We start from the raw sequence: 20,018 nt of genomic DNA, 5'->3' as shown, positions 1-20,018 counted from the left end.
TCTTTCTTTCTTTCTTTCTTTCTTTTTAAAGATTTATTTATTTATTTTATGTATGCGTGTACATTGTCGCTGTCTTCAGACACACCAGAAGAGGCCATCAGATCCTCATTACAGATAGTTGTGAGCCACCATGTAGTTGCATGTAGTTGCTGGGAATTGAACTCAGGACCTCTGGAAGAATAGTCAGTGCTCTTAACTGATGAGCCATCTCTCCAGCCCCTCAATATAAATTTTTGTTTCTTTGTTTGAGACACTCTTGAGTTGCCCAGGCTGGCCTACAACTCAATATGTGTGTGTGTGTGTGTGTGTGTGTGTGTGTGTGTGTGTGTGTAGATTACCTTGAATTTCTGATTCTCCAGCCTCTGCCTTTCGAGTGCTGGGATTACAGGTGTCCACCACAGTGCCTGTTTTATGCCATGCTAGGTCTTGTACCCAAGGATTCATGCTTGCTAGGCAAGCTAGTCTACCACCTGAACCACATCCTCAGCCCCTGTTTGTTCAGTTTTTGTTTTTAGGATAGGGTCTGGCCTCAGTCTCTCTATGTGGCTGAGGCTTGCTTTGAACTCTTGATCTTCCTGCTTTCACTTCCTAAATTCTTTCTGTTGTAGTTGTTTTTTTTGTTTGTTTGTTTTGTTTTTTGAGGGGGGGGACAGGATTTCTTTGTGTATCTCTGGTTGTCCTGGAACCAGCCCTGTAGACCAGGTTGGCCTCAAATTCATAAGAGATCCACCTGTCTGCCTCCTGAGTACCGGGATTTAAGGTGTGTACCCCTACCACTTGGCCCAGTTCTATTTTTTAAGGGCTAATGATGGGGGAAATGCCTTGTCTGTATTCAGTATGTATGTACCTGACCCAGTGTTTTAGTCTGTCACTGAAACTACAGATGCTTAGTCCATGAGTGTGGAAAGCTGATTTCTTTCCTTCTTCTCTCCTTTCTCTTCCTTCCCTCCTCACTCCCCATCTCTCCCTCCCTAGGTTTTCATTCCCCCCACCTTCCTCTTCCTCGCACCCTCTTTTTGGTGTTTTGAGACAGGGCCTTGCTATGTAGTCCAAGCCTGCCTCTAACTCACCATTCTCCTGCTTTAGCTGGCTGTATATTTAGAGAAGTTTTACAGAGCTCCCCTTAGACCCCAGCCCTCAGATAGCTCCCCACAAGCCATGCTCCCTTTGTGGTAGTATATCTGTTACAATTGATGAACCTACATTGACGTAGCAATACTATGTCAATCTACAGTTTATAGTAGAGCTTACTCTTTGACACTGTGCATTTTATTAATTTTCATAAATTAACTTTTCATCTTATGGAAAATAAACAGGGAGACTAGACAGATAGCTCAGTGGTCAAGAGAGTTGTTCTTGCAGAGAACCAAGTTCAGTTCCCAGTACCCACATGGTGGCTCACACCCATCTGTGTAATAAAAGTTACTAAACTTTTATTCTCCTGTAGTAATTGTTGTCTCTGAGGCTTACGGCCTCAGTCTGCTAACCTAGGCCTAGTCCTGGAAGCTTCTAGCCTCTATACAATGTTTTCAACCTCTTGAGACTTACTGCTGAATAAGCTCACCCCTTTTTTTTTTTTTTTGGTTTTTCGAGACAGGGTTTCTCTGTGTAGTTCTGGCTGTCCTGGAACTCACTCTGTAGACCAGGCTAGCCTCGAACTCAGAAATCCACCTGCCTCTGCCTCCCAAGTGCTGGGATTAAAGGCGAAGCTCACCCTTTTTAGTTCTTTTTGAGCTCTAGCTGGTTCGACTCAGCTGTTCTGGCTCATACTCCTCTCAAGGCTGACTGAGTCAATCTGATCTCCCCCTCCCCCCACCAACCCTTCTCCCCCACCCCCCATTCTGTCTATTTCTCCTGAATTGCTTTGCTTGGCCTCATACTGACTTTGGCAATCTATTCTTATCTTCTGATTTCTTCTTGTTGTCTGGCTCATTCTGTCTTCACCTGTGTTTAGTTTGTTCTCTCTCTGTACCTGCCTGTGTCCTGGTAAAGCTGCCTCCTGTCTTCCCTCCCCCCCACAACACACTCTCTTTCTCTGCACTTCTCCTTAAGTAGCTTCCTTTCTTCTCTCTCTTCTCATGAGAGTTGGGTGTATCCTATTCTGTCAAATCTTTCTCTGATTCCTTACCCTGTCTGTCACTCAATTAGACATCACTTTCAAACATGGGTGCTTCCTTCTACAAACTAACTTTACCTCCATTGTTTGGGATTAAAAATGTGTGCTTACAAAACAAAACAAAAAACCCTAGAAATAGGGTTTTTTTTTTTTCAGTAAATAACATTCACAGTTCACAGTGTGATCAAGTACCCTACAACTCTAGTTTCAGTGGATCTGATGTCTACTGTTGACCTCTGTGGCAGGTACAGAGAGAGACATGCACCTGGTACACACACATGCATGCAGGAAAACTGCTCATACACATAAAATAGATATATCTAAAAATATATATTTTAAAAATAGTAAAGAAAGAAAATCCAAAAACTTGAAGTAATTTTTTTCCCAGAGCTCACAGTTCTGGAAGAGATAGTCAAGTAACCTTTCCACCCCCAAACCGTGTGTGTGTGTGTGTGTGTGTGTGTGTGTGTGTGTGTGTGTGTGTGTGAAAAATTTAAGAAGTTTTAAAGCTTTCTAGGAAGGAGTAGTTCTCTTACCTTAGTCTCTTCCTAGAAGCAGGCCTCCTTAGAAATTTTATGTGATTGAACTATGACCTTAAATTTGTTTTCTTTTTTTTTTTTTTTTGTTTTTTTTCGAGACAGGGTTTCTCTTTATAGAGCAGGCTGTCCTGGGACTCACTCTGTAGACCAGGCTGGCCTCATATGACCTTAAATTTCAAGGAAAGGACCAGCAGAAGTGTTCTTGACTGCTATGGGAGTTACAGATATTGGGTTATCAGTTCTGACTCTGTGATGTGATGTAGTGGGAAAGCTGGGACCTCCAAACGTATATTTACTATTGAAGTTGTAGGGATGAGAAACGTAACCTTTTTTGTTTGAGACATGGTCTCATGTAGCCTAGGTTGGCCAGAGACTTGCTATGTAGCCAAGGCTGGCCTTAAACTTCTGATCCCTTTTCCTCTACTTCCCAAGTGCTGGTTTTATAAGCATATGCCACCATGCCCGGTGAAATAAGGTAACTTTTGGTAGGTTCATAGCATACTGTAGCACATAAGTGCTCAGAAACTGTCAGTTCCTTTTTGGCTCAAAGAAACTCTTTTTTAAAAAAAGACTGTTTTAGGCAATATGTTCTGAAAGCTTGCACAGTGCAAAGTACTTGCTATATTAGGTAACAGTCTTGTTCTTTTTCTTCTCACATGTCTTAATTAAACTCAGCAAGTGCATTAGAAGTTCTGGAATGCCACCATCAAAGGATCCCTGTTCTGCCATCAAGGGCAGGATTTGACTAGCTTAGTCTTTAACAGGTAAAATCAAGTGCCAGCCTGTTCGAAGTGTCAGTGTTTTATTCAGCCATCTTGATTCCATCTGGTCTGAGTAGCCCCATCATGATTGTATTAAGATAAAGCCATACATTAAGGACAACATTTACTATAGTATCAAAAGTAATTTTAATAGCATAAAACTAAATTTGCATTGTGTACTGTTGTGCATTTGACTTAAAACATGAACTGTCATAATCGACCCTTTTAATATCTGTATCGTGAGTGTAAAAGCTGAGATGAGGGCTGGAGAGATGGCTCAGTAGCTAAGAGCCCTGGCTGCTCTTCCAGAGGACCTGGGTTCAGCTCCCACATTGTGGGTCACAACTGCTTATAATTTCAGTCTCAGGCATCAAAGACCCACCTCTGACTTCCTCAGGCACGTGCACGTATGTGGTGAACATACATATGTGCTTCCAGGCACACACTCATACACATAAGTGAAAATAGAAAATAAAAAAAAAAAAAAACAACTCAAAGATTTCAATGTCTTGGGAACTGGGAGTGTAATTCAATGGTCGATTATTTGCCTAGCATGCAAGAAACTCTGGTTGGTCCCTAGCACTACATCAAAAAATATCATTTTCATGATAGTATGGGGTTGGACTCCCAACATTTAGGAAGCAAGGCAGGAGGCATTACTGTGAGTTTAAGGTCATCCTTGACTACCCAGTGAGTATTGGCCCAGTGGGGGCTACATGGTAAGATCTTGTTTCAAAAATACCAAAGCATGTGGCTAGAGAGATGGCTCAGCAGTTCAGAGTAATACTGCTCTTCCAAAAGACTGGAGTTTGGTTCCCGGCACCCGTATCTGGTGGCTTACAACTTCATGACAACTTCATGGCATTCCAGCTGCAGGGGATCTGATCCCTCTTCTAGCATCTATGCACATATGGCACACAGACTCATTTATATACACATAAAAAATCACTAAATAAATTCCAAACACGCAAACAACCTTCCAAAAGTGTCTTATCCTTCAGGTATCATGGCACATGTATGTCTCTAATCTCAGCATTGGATAATCAGAGGTAGGTTGATCTCTGTAAGTTCAAGGTAAGCCTGGCCTACATAATGAAACCCTGTCTCAAAAAATAAAAAGGTCTTCTCCATGTTTATTCATGCATATATACATACGTACATATATAATCATATGTATGATTTTGAGCAAGCTCATAGGTGACAGAATCAAACTTCACACCCGAGTTTTCCATCTCCTGACTCTCTAGTTAGTCCTCAGTAGCTGTAGTACTCTCAGGGGCTGTGCTCCAGACTGCAATCATAAGGCTGGAGAATGGCTCCGCAGTGCAGAATCTGTACTGCAATTGCAGAGGACCAGGGTCAGATTCCCAGCACCCATGTCAGGTGGCTCACAACTGCCTGTAACTCCAGCTCCAGGGGGATTCAGCTCCTCTGACCTCCGTGAGCACCTGCAGACACACTCACACACACAATAACAACGAGAAGACTGTGGTGACAGTCTCTGAAATGAGGGGTGGGGGCTTATGACGATGCCTTTCTGTTTTGTTTTTGTTTTTGTTTTTTTTCTGAAACAGAAACACATGATTCTTTTACCTATTTTTTTCTTTTTTTGTAATTTAAATTTTTAGCAAATACTACTGGAGATACTCTAGCTGCCAGAAATATAGATTAAATTGATCAATATAAAGTTTAGCTTTATGTTCAGATTTTTCTTCTGTAGCTGAGGTTCTACAATCCTGTTAAGTTAACTAGTACTCAGTGAGTATTCTATAGCTATAGGTTTGATAAAGAGAGGGCTAGGGAATGTGGCTTGTTGCTAGGATGCTTGCCTAGGGCGTGTGAAGCTATGATATATACAGGATATTTTAACTTCTCCACGTAAGTAGATTGCTATGAAAATAAAAACCAGACACTTTTGCTCACTGTATCTCTTCTCTAGTCCTTCTCAAGAGTGTGTGCCAGGACCTACTGCGTGTGGACGCTTTGCCAGGTTGATCCAGGAATGGCAGAGGGCCAGCCACTGCCCTCAGGGATCTCCCAGTCAAGCAGAGAATGGCAGTAGTGTTCAGTATCTACCTACTGAACAATGTCCTGAGATGCCGGTCTACCCTCTGTTGTACAGCAGCCCAGAACCTACATAAAGACGTGAAGGCCTGTACAGCTTAACACAGACACCTTTGAAAGCTGAAGTGCAGCCTCAGGCACGTGGAACCTCCTGAAAGGGACAGAGGAATCCCAGATTGCCTTCATGGCCATCTGTACAACTCTATATTCTCAGTGTGATCTGCTTTGAGCCATAATGGTTTCCACAGCTCCCTACTGGTCTCTGCATTTGACCCCTCAGCCCTCTGACTAGAAAACCACAGCACCCGTTTCTTCACCCTCGGAAAGTGTTTCCTAAAGCAGAGTTGAAACTGGCCTTCAGAGCCTGCTCCCTTGCCTGCTTCAGCATTAAAATCCCTTTGCATTTATTAGTGATCTTTACTTCTGTAAACACTCCCAGTAACCAGGAACATTTTCAGCTAAAAAGGGTTTTATCTTGAATACCAGGACTGATAGAACAGAAAACAGAAATTTGTTACACTTTAATCAAGTTGAAAGTTTAGATGTTTCAGTAAATATTTAAAGCAGTAAATTATAAAATAGGTCCATAAAACCAAGAGAATATGAGCTCAGGCTTTAATTTAAAAAAAAAATTAAAAAAAAATTTTTTATGTGTTTCAATGTTTTGCCAGCATGTAGGTATGTGAACCCATTGCCTGTAGAGGCCAGAAAAGTTCTTTGGATCTCATGGAACTGTAGTTACAAACAGTTGTGAATCACCATGTGGGTGCTGGGAACTGAACCATGTTTCTGCTAGAGCAACAAGTCCTCCTAATTGCCTAGCCATCTATCTGTCCCTGAGCTGGGTCATTTTAATATGTACCGTTGGGGGCCAACAGGATGGCCAAGGGAGCGAATCTTAGCTTGCTGCTACATCTGGTGCCCTGAGCTCTGTTTCCCAGAACTCATATGGTGAAAGAACTGACTCTTGCAAATAATAATCTGATTTCCAGATGTACACTTTACATGTGCTTATGTACCTTTGTGCACACGTGCACACACACGCACACACACACGGACACGCACAAGTAAATATAATTTTAAAAAATTAATGAGCAGTATTGCCAGCTTTATATCTACAACATCCAGTCTGTCATTAGAATGCAGCACAATATTTTCAGAACACAGAAGTTGGATTTGATTACTGTTTTTCTATTTTTCTTTCTTTTTTCTAAAAGACAGGGTCTCTCTGTGTACTTCTGGAGTTCTCCATGTAGACCAGGCTAGCCTTGAACTTTTAGAGCTCTTCCTGGCTCTGCCTCCTGAGTCCTGGGATCAAAGGTGTGAGTCACCATGCCTAGCTTTTGGTCACTGTCTTTCAGTGAGTCCAAAACTTATGAAAAAGACAGAAGTATTGTCATCAAGAAGGTTTGGCAGATGTAGATTTGGACTCAGTACAAGAAAGAATATTGATGTTGGAAAAGAGGAGGAAGTCATGTATGAGTCAGACAGAAGCATGGATTCTTCGAAATGTCACAGAAGTGTCATTTATCGAGATGAGCCAAAAGGGACATTGACTCTAAATCTTTCTACTTTAAATATTGCTATTTTTATATCCTATTTTTTCCTTACAGCCCTTCCCTCTACCTAGTGGCTGTTTTCTGTCCGCCTCATAGGAATGTAAGCTTCTGTGAAGCCACCTTCGCCCTGTATTCACACTACCTCAAACTTGCCTAGCGTGTAACTGATACATGTGCTGAACCTTTGTATAAAATTAAATAGCTGGGCGGTGGTGGCACACGCCTTTGATCCCCAGCTTTTGGGAGACAGAGGCAGGTGGATGTTTAAGACCAACCTGGTGTACAGAGCATGTTCTAAGACAGCAACCCTGTCTTGAAAAAAAATGTTTTAATTAAATAATATATTTATATAATAGTTGTACAGTTTTTTCTAAATATAAAAATCACTTTTGCTGGGCGGTGGTGGCTCACGCCTTTAATCTCAGCACTTGGGAGGCAGAGGCAGGCGGATTTCTGAGTTGAGATTTCGAGGCTAGCCTGGTCTACAGAGTGAGTTCCAGGACAGCCAGGGAGGGCTACACAGAGAAACCCTGTCTCAAAAAAAAAAAAAAAATCACTTTTTTTTTTTTAATTGGAAAATGCTTGATTGAAGCTGTGTTCGGGCTGTAGCTCAGGTGTGGAGGGCATGCTCGGCTGCTTGAGCTCTGGGCTCAGTGTCTGTCACTGCAGAAACAAAACAAAACAAAACAAAAGCAGTAACATTTGAAGTGTGTTGGCCTTATCAAAAGATGCCAGTGCAGAGGGAAGCTCCACAGTACTTATTGTGAGAACAGGGCTCCAGAGCCAGACAATAGGCCCTTATGTTATCTGGATCTGTCTTTTACCTCCTGTAGTTGGGGATGCTGTAATTAGGCCTGCATATTGGCTCAGAACACAGCCCTCCAAGGCCCTTCATTTGCAGCTTATGGAAATTAGATCATGCACAGGAAACAGGCTCTTTAGTTATCAGGTTCCACAGAGGAGTCAAGAGGCATGAGGAGTGTGGAAAGTTAGAGCACATTTAAAGGGACAGGGTTTGCTGGGAAAATAGAGCTTTTTCCAGTCTATGTGAAGCCCTTTCCAGACTTTCCTTTCCTAGAAACACCACTGGTTTGTACCCCAGTGCTACTCAAGGGTCCCATCCTCATCTTAAATAGAACAGCTAAAACTAACAGGGAGAGTTATATATGCATATACATTGTATGTGCATATGTATGTGTGTATGTATGTGTGTATATGTACATATGTGTATGTGCGTGCATGTAAATGTATCTGTATGTATGTATGTGTGTATGTATGTACATGTGTGTACCCCTGTGTGATATGTAGCCTTAGCTGGCCTGGAACTATATAGACCAGGCTGGGCTTGAACTTGTGTGAAGCAGGCATTTGCCACCATGTTCAACTTCAGATTGTTAGAAGTTTTTAAAATACAGAAGCGATTATTATATTTATTTACTTTTGTTGTATGTGCATGGGTATATGTGTACATATGTGTGCGTGTGCATATTCAAGCGGCCAGAGATCAGTGCTAGCTGGCTCCCTGAGTCGCTCTTCACTTTACATTTTGAGACAGGATCTTTGTCTAAGCTGGGCTCATCGAGTTAAGTAGATGGGCGGTCAGTGAGCCCTGGGGTTACTCCTGTCTCTGCTTCCTAGCGCTTGGGTAACCCTCATGCCTGTGCCTGCTTTTTATGTGGGTGCTGGGGATCAAATTCAGATCCTCGCGTTCTCACAGCCAGCCTGACACCCCCCATTCCTCCCCCCCTCCCCGAACTTTTCCTGTCTTTCTCTCTCTCTCTTTTTTGTTTTGTTTTGTTTTTTTCAAGACAGGGTTTCTCTGTATAGTCCTGGCTGTCCTGGAACTCACTCTGTAGACCAGGCTGGCCTCAAACTCAGAAATCCACCTGCCTCTGTCTCCCAAGTGCTGGGATTAAAGGCGTGCACCACCACTGCCCGGCAAGTCTTTCTCTCTCTTAAAGACAAGGTATTCCAGGTTAACCTGAACCTTGCTGCGTGGTCCTGGCTGGCCTGAAACATTCAGTGATCTTGCTTGTTCTGCCTTGGTGATGCTAAGATTATAGGCATGAACCATAATGCCTTTTTTAAAGGCAAGGTTTCTCACTATAGCCCCAGCTGGATCAAACTCACAGCAGTCCTTTGCTTTGGTCTCTTGAATGCTGGGATTTCGAGTTTGAGCTACTATGAGCATATCCTTTGAACAATTCTTAATTTAAAGAGAATAGAGCAGCCATGTAGCATCATAGTTTGGAAGTGATGAACCACAGTTTTGTTTCTAATCTAGGTTTTAGTTTAACTTTCCTTTTGTTTTTGTTTTTGTTTTTCGAGACAGGGTTTCTCTGTGTAGTCCTGGCTGTCCTGGAACTCACTCTGTAGACCAGGCTGGCCTTGAACTCAGAAATCTGCCTGCCTCTGCCTCCCAAGTGCTGGGATTAAATTCGTGCGCCATCACTGCCCATCTAACTTTCCTTTTCTTTCAGCCCCAATGACAGTCTAGCACAGGCCCCACCACTGAGCTCAATGCCTTGTCCTTCAGACTGGATTTTAGTTTTCCTGATTGATAATAGTTAACTGTTACACCAGCCTTCTGCAGTGGGATAGTTACTGTAAAGATTACAGTAGAAACATCAGGAGGTGTAGAGGCAGCCGGAAGCTAGGAAGACAAGGGTCAGGAAGTGGATGAATTCCCTTGTCTTTGGGATGTTTTTCAGTCTGTTTGTGAGAGAAGGTACTGGAACCCACCCTTCACTGCTTTCAACCAACATGTTTCCACTAGCAGGCTGAGCACAGACCTGAACTGTGTATATCAGAAGAAAGTACTGTTTAATGTGAACTACAGCTTCTGTGCAAGGCTGCCAATGAGCTCTCGTTGATCTGGCCTGGCCGTAGTGTGTCTCACCGTGTCCTTGTCCCTAGGTTTATGTGGTGGCAAATGAGCCTCTCCCAGTGTTGCTGAACTCGCTGCTTCCGCTCCTCGGGGTGTTCTTTTCTCTCTACTGTTTTACTCAACAGAGTGTGTCTCACGTAAGGTAAGCAAGCAGGCCTGACACGCTTAGAATTAGATTCCAATTATTTGTAAACAGTGAAGTTTAAATTAGGGCTCTATTTCCTCTCAAAGTCAGGAAGATGTTTGCAGATTCTCTTACTCGACTTACACAGAAAAGAATGAGGATTTTGCAGGTTGAGGGAAATTGGCCGTAGTTTTGGGATGATTTTTTCTGTAGCATATTCTATGCAACAGAAGGGAAAGGTATTTCCATGGATGAACATGCCATTGATTGATCGATCCGTAAGAAATCCTGTGTTTTACTGTCTCTGGGAAGGGGAAACCAGTGGTAGATGATAATGCCCTGGTGGAGTGTTGGAGAGTAAGTTTGAAAAGTCTGGATTTGAATGTGGCAGCATAGCTTAGGCCTGGGGCTTGGCATTAATATGCAGAGTCTCATTATAGAAGGAAGGGGCTGCCTAGTCATCCAGAAAACACCTTTCTGTGTTACTTTAAAACTGATTCATTTAGGGGCTGCTCTTCCATTCCCAGCACCCACATGGAGGCTAACAACTGTAACTCCACTTCCAGGACATCTGATACATAGACATGTATGCAGGCAAAGCATTCACACACATAAAATTAAATAAATTATTTTTTAAAAAGATTTATTTTTGAGGCCGGGCAGTGGTGGCGCACGCCTTTAATCCCAGCACTTGGGAGGCAGAGGCAGGCAGATTTCTGAGTTCGAGGCCAGCCTGGTCTACAGAGTGAGTTCCAGGACAGCCAGGGCTACACAGAGAAACCCTGTCTCGAAAAACAAAACAAACCAAAAAAAAAAAAAAGATTTATTTTTGAATTGGCTGTATTTTCAGTCATTTATGATATTTCGTCCCCATGGTAAGAGTTTATAGTTACATCCTTCCCTGACTTTTGTGAAGACAGCGTGTAAACTGGAGTCCCTAGCAGGGACTCTGACAAATAATAAGCTTAGTGACTCACAGTGGACATCAGCGTGGCTGCTAATGGTAAAGAAAGACTTTCAGCCTTGTACTTACGAATAAAGGCATGTGCAACCATGTCCAGCCCCAAGATAAAAATAAATCTTAAAAAAAACACCCCAAACCCTAAGTTCTCATGGCACCATTCCATCCTCATCAAAGACTGAGAGGAGATGCCTGTGCCTACCCCAGCCCCTCCTAGTTAGATGGCACTGATAAAGAAAGCAGCAGTCTTTTGCATATAGGCCATTTTTTGGTCACCAGCTGTTGATCCCCTGATAATGGTTTTTTTCATTGCAAACTTTTGTTTATAGTGTCTGATCTGAAGGTAGAACACACTTGAAATAAGAAAAAAAAAAGTCACCTGCTGCTCATGTGGCAGCCAGCGTTGCTTCTAGAGCCAAGGGTCAGGCTGTCCCTGTGACCTCCAGGGCATTTGCACGCTGAGATTTGCAAGATTCATGCTTCTCTGTCGTGTGTCAGCAGCCAGTAGCCAGGCAGCATTTGAGATGAAGTGGAACCTGACAGTCTTTCTTTCTTTTTTTCCCCCTGCATAGCTTGCTAGCTTTGTGGAGTAAGATTGCAAGCTCATTCATTCATAACTGCTTTGTCTGCCAGGTCACTTTGCCAAGAGATCTTGTTATGGGTTCTGGTGAAGCTGGAAAGGAAGAAGGCAATCGCCAGCCTGAAAGGATTTTCAGGGTTGGACAAAGCTGTGCCCGCTCTCCACCCTCAGTGTCAGTTTAGAGCTGCTACGCACGGTGGCATTGTGATTACCGTCAAAGAGGCCATTAGGTGAGCTTACCCAACCCGGATTGTCACGCCTGATAGAATTTTGTATATGACACTGTTCTGTGAGTCAACCGCTAAGGGGCGCTGATGGAAAGGAAACCAGAAACAGGCAGCCAAGGTGTTTGCTATTTATAATCTTTAAAGAAACCAGAGCCTTAAATGATCCTTTGGGTGTCATTCCAAGATGCCAGCTAACAGTGGGCGTGGCTTACTGAGCCTCACAGCTCTGCACCACAGCTGCCCAGCTCAGGGTTTGCCGAACTCAGAGCAGAGGGTGGCACATGTCCATCCTTAGCACTAGAGCAAGCCCGTCTGTCTCTGACTCAAAGAGCAGTATGGATTTGTGTGCCTTTTTAAAAAATTATTTATGTATTTTTTTTTTTTTTGTCTGTGTCTGTACATGCCTGCCTGATGGAGCAGAGGGTATCCAGTCCCCGGGAACTGGAGGTACCGATGGTTATGAGCCTCTGTGTGGATGTTGGGAATCAAACCCAGATCCTCTGCTCCCTCCCCAGCCTTATTCTTTATTTGTTTTTGTTTTTGTTTTTCGAGACAGAGTTTCTCTGTGTAGCTCTGGCTGTCCTGGAACTCACTCTGTAGTCCAGGCTGGCCTCGAACTCAGATATCCACCTACCTCTGCCTCCCAAGTGCTGGGATTACAGGCTTACGCCACCACTGCCCAGCCCCAGCCTTAGTCTTAAGGGAAATTGTCTGATTACTGCCCTTGGTAGTTTTGTAGTGAGGATTGTTTCTCATAAGACTGGATTAGAAAGTACTTAATAGATTTTAGTAGAGTGGATAATTTATTTCTCCAGTGTCTCACAAGTATTTTGTTTTGTTTTATTTTATTTTTGTCAGGCTGAGATTAAACCTAGGGCCACATATATACTAGGCAACTGAGTTGTGCTCTCAGCCCCACATGTCTGTATTTTACGTGCTATTTCTACTTTCTGATGATTTGTAGAAGATGTTATTTTCCCAGAACCTAAGCTTCTGTTGGCTGTCAACCTGGAGTATGTCACTGGTCCAGCCGCTCACTTTGGTCACATTCAAAGAGTTGCTGTTTGTTGAAGTGCTTAAATTTAACTTTATAGTCATGATTAGTTTGTCAAAAAATTAAAACATAAATGAATGTGATAGACTTAAAGAAAATAGAAAAAAATATGTATTAAAGTAGAATTATCAGAACGAATGGAAGCTTCCTGAGAACTGTTGAATGTTAGTAGGTCTGTTACTATGCCCATTGAGTATAAGAATTTAAAATTATTTGGCATGTTTAATTAGTGCATATATATATGAAAACTCACAGTTCTCACTGAAATTATTATTTTACTTCCTGTAAAATATAGTTCGTAACCAGTAATTAAATGAATCTCCATCAATTGCCAGAAGCAACCACTCCTTAAAATCTGGGATGTCTGCTCAGGTTAGGAGTGTAGTCCTTTTGATATTACACACACACACACACACACACACACACACAAATGTTACATGAACACCTGGGTTTAAAAAAAATAGGGTCCATAGACACTTAAAGTAGTCAGAGTTTCCAAAAACTTGAAAATTATGTATGTGATGTGTTGTCATTTGCTCCCAAAACCTTACTCCCTAAACCTTGCTAGTTCCCCAAGTGTAGGGCAGAGTGGGGGCGGGGTGCAGAGAAGGGCAGCCAGCGGATATATTTACTACTTTCCTTTCACTCTACCATTAGCCCAGCAGCAGTTTCCAGTAAGAGGTTGTTTTAAAGAAATTTTAAGCAAGGCACAATGGTGCACACCTTTAATCCCAGCATTTGGGAGGCAGAGGCAGGCGGATCTCTGTAAGTTCAAAGCTAGTCTGGTCTTCATAGTGAGTTCCATGCAGGCCTGGGCTATATAATGAGACTGTCTCAAAAGAAACAGACAAAAACAAAAACCCAGCTCTAAATGAGCGCTTAGATATGAGCTTTGGAGGCAGATCTTTCTAAAATTTTTTATTGTTGCTGCTTGTTCACTATGTTGCCCAGACTGGTCTTAAATTTACTATGTAGTCCAGGCTGGCATCAAACTTGAAACAGTTATCCTGTATCATCCTAAGAATGTGATACAGGAATGAACCACCACAGCCAACATCAGTGATCATCTTTTTTTTTTTTCTTTTTTTTTCTTTTTTTATTTTTTGACACACCTGACCTTTTTTTTTTTAATTTTTCAATGAATTATGTCTACAGCTAGTTCCTTCACAAATCTTTTCCTATTTGAGAAATAAATGCAGTTTAGCTTCTAATAATAAATACCTTGCATTCTTCAGCCCAGAGATAAAGGAAAATACTTTCAAGATCTATCTGATGATTACCTGTATGGAAATATTGTTACTTTAGAATGTTACTGTGAGGTTTCAGCTTCCGAGATGGCGCAGCAGGTGGAGGTGCTTGTGCTCAGGCCGGAACCTGGATTCTTGGATCCCACAAGGTGTCAGGGGAGAACTGATTCTTGAGAATTGTTCTCTGACATCCACATGCAACCTTATGCCAACACACATGTGCCCCTGTAGCCACACATCCAGCATAAAATAAACCTTCTGAAAAAGAGAATTACTGAGATTTCTAGGAAAAATGCTGCTTGTCGACACTGACATGGACACTCTTGCTCCGTGCTGCAGCGATGATGAAGATGAAGCCCTGTTCCAGAAGGTGTCTTCAGAGCAGAGCCAGATGGAGCATCTTGGGGACTTGCTGTTGCACTGCCAGCAATGTGGCTTGGCAGGAGATTTCTTCATCTTTTGTCTGAAGGTAGGAGCCCATACAGTTACACCGCTTCCTTCTGGGGTAGCTCTTGGAAAGCCTTTGTCTTTTTAAGCCTTCATAATTTTAGGTCCTGAAATTTAGCTTCCAGTTTAGGACAAATGAACAGAAGACAAAGAGTAATTAATTCAGCTGCTCCCAGGCTCCGGAGTGGACAAGAGAAGAACCATCAGTGGGACCGGCGTGCTCTGCCTACTGTGCTAGCTCATCTGCATTGAAATGTTAGACATGAACAAAGCTGCCTTGTTAGTCTATGAAAGAGTTAATCTTTGCTCCATGTTGACAGTAAGATCTCTTTTGAAGTTAATAGCTGGTTCTGCAGCCGCAGAGTAATCCCTTGTCCTTTAGGACTGTTGTGCTGTCAGGTATCTGGAAGGGAAACTCAGCCATTCCGCCTCCCTCATTTCTCTCTGTAGCCACTTAAAACCTTTTCCGGTTCCTTGCTGAGTGCTGGTTGTTGTGCTTCCTTTGGCCTCAGTCTTCAGTAGTAACTTGTATCTTATAACGTTCTCTCTGTCTGATGTCTGCTGGTGACCACTCTCTCAAGTCTGTCCTGAGAGTGTCTGGAGTTTAAGGATGGGTGGTGGCTGGGAACATGAAGCTGATGTTTCTAGAACTTAAGTGGGGGCATTTCTTTTGGTGCTTTCTCATCTCCAGTTCATGACCGTCTCCACATCAGCCACACTGATGTCTAAGGAGGCGTGAGCCCATGTGTATGCTTTGTTTCCAGCTGCTCTTGGTGTAAGAGCACTGGCTGCTTTTGCAGAGACCTGAGTTCAGTTCCTAGCACCCACATGGTGGCCCACAACCTTCTGTAACTCCAGTTCCAGGGAATCCTTCTTACCTCTACATGCAAAACACATACACACACATGCAGGCAAAATACTCATATACATAAAATAAAAATAAATGAATCTTTTTTTTTTTTAAAGGTTCAAATCAGCCAAGTTTGGTGATACATGCCTGTAATAGCAGCACTCTGGAAGCTGAGGCAGGAAAACAATTTTGAATTTCAGGCCAGCACAGGTTATATAAAGAGACTATTTCCAAAGCAAACAAAACAAAATGCTGCCACCACTCAATCAAAGGGCTTTAATTTAAATCCGTTTGTTTTTTGAAGGGTCTCATGTAGCCTGCATGGCCTCAAACTATCTAGCCAGTGATGACCTTGAACTTCTGTTCTTCCTGCCTCTACTTCCTGACTGCTAGGATTACAGACAGGCATGCGTTTTACAGTTCTTGTGATGGAACCTAGGAATACACATACACACATGCTAGGCAGGTCCTCTACCAACTACGCTGTATCCAGTCAACCCAAACCCCTTAAACTGTGGGTTCTGCCTCTAGAGGAGGTCACATAGTAAATGTGGGAGTCACAAAACATTTGTCATCACTAAAAGATTTCTGAACACAAAATAGCCAAAACGCCATTCAACACCAGATGGGGAATGAGCTCAGGGTGTTTCTGAGAGCTCTTGCATCACGCAGCCTCACCGAGGCTTTGGTTCTGAACACACAGCATATGGGCTTTGCATAGCATAGGCCGTCGTGCCATTCAGCAAGACGAGCAAGCCTGAGATGTTTCCACTCATTTTAGGCCTTTGTAGGCCGTAAATCACAGCACCTCTGCTTTTATAGAAACAATGGTTTAACAGTGGGAAACAAAGGCTATCATTCTTCAGTAGTAAATAATAAATTAGTATGTGTTTTTTAAATTTTATTGCATTAGGATTTTTGATTTTAAAAATTGTTAGTTGAGGGGCTGGAGAGAGGCTCAGGTTGAGAGCTGCTCTTTCAGAGGCCTTTAGTTATGTTCTCAGCATCCATGTCAGGCTGCTCCACCTACTTGAGCACCACAGGATCCGGCATCCTCCTCGGGCCACCTTGGGTTTCTGTGCTCACATGAACGTACCCCTGCCACCACAGACACATGCATAATGATAAATACTTAAAAATTTCTGATTGGGCTGCTGAGCTTGATTCTTCATTAATAAAAAAAATCATTAAATGATATTTGGCCTTGGATTAGGTTAGAATTTTGAATAAGTTCTGAAATGGCCCTTGACTGATTTCTCCTATTTTTGTATTTATATAAGGAAAGCTGAATTTTTAGCATTGATGATAAAAAAATCAAAATGTGGATCTGCTCTAAGAAACATTGAAGATGCTGTGCATTTCTGCAGTATCAAATATTCAAGATTGAATTCTTAATATAAAATTAGTCAAGCACCCCATCTCATTAGTATGCAAATTTGTTCATCTTTAATAGATGGTAAAAGCATATGTATGCCAACGAATTGTTTTAAATTTCTTTATAATTTATTGCTACTGTATGCTTGACCAGTACTCTTATTCTGTGTACATCCATACATGGAGTTGTATTAAGATTTCTCAGGGAAAAGAGATTGTGAGTTGAAATGTTTAGGAAGCCCTGCCTGAAACCAGGGAAACTTCATCTTGGCAAAATTAACATTTGGTCTAGATAAGTGTATTCTTCGGTGTGGTTGTCTTGTTCTTTGCAGGATATTTAGCACCTTCTGTGACCTCTACCCACTAGATACCTTTGTTAACCGCCAACTATGACAACCAAAATGTCCTGCAGACGTTTCAAAATGTCCCCTGGGGAGGAAAATTACCCAAGCACGGTTGAACACCATCACTCTCAGCTGTCAGCTACTTTAGCAAAGTACTAATTGTTAGGGAACTTAAGGTTTCCCTTTCCATGGGAATTCACAATGGAGAAGCTTACCAAACCCACAATAATGAATTCTCCATTAATAGAGGTTTATTCCTGACTTGTCTAAAAGGAAAGGCTTCTAATGGTCTCTTAAAGGACTTTGGCTAAGTTAATACCATCTGAGGGCTCAGTTCAGGGAAGGCTAGTGATGGAAATGTGAAACTATTATAAAAAGTTAAACAAGTCTTTTTTTATATACTTACTATTTGTGTGTGTGTTTGTGTACATGGGGGTTGGGGTAGGGAAAGCTTTGTGTGCCACTGTGCATGTGTGGAGTTTAGAAGATGATCTCCATGAGTTGGTTTTGTCCCCCAAACCATTGTTTGTTCTCTGTCTCTCTGTCTCTCTCTCTGTCTCTCTCTGTCTCTCTCTGTCTCTCTCTGTCTCTCTCTCTTTGTGTATGTGTGTGAAGGTTCATGTACATGCTCTTACTATGTGCATATTTCTCTACAGCTTGTTTTTCTTTCCTTTTCTTTGAGTACTAGACAAGAAGCTATACCCCTAGTTCTTTTTACTTTTTGACTTTGAGGCAGGTCTCACTGAGTTGTCTAGGGTGGTCCTGGACTCTCTCTGTAGCCTCAGTGGGCCTCAAACCTGCAATCCTCTTTCCCTAGTCTCCCAAAGAGCTGAGACTTGAGGAGTATGTAGTCACTACAGATCACATTCTTGCACATAAACTTCCTACGTTTGCCGTGTCCTTAGTGCCACTGCCTCTCTTCACTCCTCTCACCCTGCTTCAGGAGTTGTCTCACCTGCTGGAGGACAGTGAAGCAGAGTTAACACCCAAGCCCTCCTGCTATGCAAGCCTCCTGGAATTAGAGCAATACCAGACTCTGCTTATAGAAGACCAGGAGCGGAAGCTGCTGGTCCTGCAGTTGCTGGCCATTCTGTGTGAGAAAATGTCTGAGCAGATATTCACACACCTCACTCAGGTAAGTAGCTGTCATACTTTGGATCCAGCCTGTTGTTATTTTGGTGTCTTTACATTTTTGTTTCTTCAAAAAAATAGATGTTGCTTAAGTGAGCATGGCAGTACATACCTTTAATCCCAGTACTTGGAGGGAGAGGTAGGCAAATCTCTGTGAGCTGGAGGGCAGCCTTGTCTACAGAGTGAATTCCAGGCCAGCCAAGGCTATGTACTGAGATCCTGTCTGAAAAACAGTAGTTTAGAATGTAATTTGACAGCACCCTTTCCATGTTTCTGGGAATTCTGACTAAGCATGAAGGCTCTGACTTAAGTTTACCAGCTGAATCTGAGGCTTTCATATGACTCCACGTGCTTAACATGCTTCTGATGTGAACCTTACCTAGGAAAACTTCAAGAACTGCTCTACATATTTTGTATGATGTAGTGATATTCAGCTTTGAGTGCAAATAAACTCACACTACCTACCTGGCTACATGTTAGGGCCTTTGATTTAGTTTGCCAGAATAAGAGCCTGAAGGTCTTTATTTTTTGTATAGTTGTTCATGGGTCAGAGGTTATGAATGGAAGGCAGGAGCGATGGCTCAGAAGCTGATGAATGGAAGGCAGGAGCAATGGCTCAGAAGCTGAGAACACTTGCTGAACAAACACAAGAGCCAGTATTTGAATCCTCAATGCCCACCTAGGTGGCCGGGTGTGACTGCGAGTAGTGTGCCTGTGACCCCAGCTCTCTGAACAGCCAGGTGTGAACAGGCGCATGTGCCTGTGACCCCAGCTCTCTGAACAGCCAGGTGTGAACAGGTGCATGTGCCTGTGACCCCAGCTCTCTGAACAGCCAGGTGTGAACAGGTGCATGTGCCTGTGACCCCACACAAAGGATCTGCTGCTGCTTGCTGACCCACCAGCATAGGGTCAGGCTCCGTGAGAGACTGTCAGTCAAATAAATAGGGTAGACAGGAATAGAGCACTTGACACTCTCCTCTGGCCCCTTCATACACATAGGCACGTACATATGTGCATACACATATGTGTACGTATGCCACACACATATATGCACACATAAGTTGAGAACAATTGGAATTCAAATTTGAAAAAAAAAAGTGTTACCCTTAGCATGGTTGTACACACACTTTGTGTCCCAGCACTCAGGAGACAGAGGCAGGAGGATCTTTGAGTTCAAGATCAGTCTGGTCTACAGAACAAGTTCCAGGACAGCCAGAGCTACACAAAGAAACTCTGGAAAAACCAACCAACCAGCCAAACAAACAAACAAAAACAAAAAACTGTGAAGTGGAAACTTCTGGTTTCTTTGGAAAGTCAGTTATGTCAAATGATGTGTTGGTGAGACACACATGTGAAAGAATGTTTTGCAGAAGCTGACACAAGTGATAAGATGTTTTGCTGAAGCAGACACAGGAAAGGACACGTGATGTTTAGAAAGAATATAAATATGACTCCACAGACAGTGGGATCTCAAGAACTATCAAGCTTCAGCTCGCTAGTCTTCGCTGACAACCGGCATGTACTGGTTTGCCCTACACTGTGTTGTTGAGCTTCGCTAGTGGTGACACCATAGAGAGAAACTCGCCAAAGAGCTTCTCCTGAGGTTCCTGGGGCTTCTTGCCGCTTCAGTGGACTCAGGCTGATTGCCAAGCCTCATGGTTTCCTCTGGATTGAACTGCCTTTGCTGCTTTGTGTGTGGTGTCTGCCGAGTGCACTGGGCTGCAGTAGCTGCTGCTTTGTGTGTGGTGTCTGC

General features: G+C 42.8%; 1 protein-coding gene across 1 annotated transcript in view; it reads left to right on the top strand.

Moving 5' to 3' along the window:
- Nucleotides 1-20,018, top strand: part of Tango6 (transport and golgi organization 6 homolog) — a 169,434-nt gene that overhangs the window by 26,697 nt on the left and 122,719 nt on the right. Inside the window, exons 8-11 of the mRNA XM_028768603.1 lie at nt 9,956-10,068; nt 11,645-11,821; nt 14,459-14,588; nt 18,078-18,269. Of these exons, the coding sequence (XP_028624436.1) occupies nt 9,956-10,068; nt 11,645-11,821; nt 14,459-14,588; nt 18,078-18,269 (612 nt within the window). The remainder of the gene's footprint in view (nt 1-9,955; nt 10,069-11,644; nt 11,822-14,458; nt 14,589-18,077; nt 18,270-20,018) is intronic.

The sequence above is a fragment of the Grammomys surdaster genome, unplaced genomic scaffold, assembly GCF_004785775.1.
Source record: "Grammomys surdaster isolate TR1022 unplaced genomic scaffold, NIH_TR_1.0 187, whole genome shotgun sequence".
NCBI lineage: Eukaryota > Metazoa > Chordata > Mammalia > Rodentia > Muridae > Grammomys > Grammomys surdaster.
This window is presented reverse-complemented; position numbering and strand designations above follow the sequence as displayed.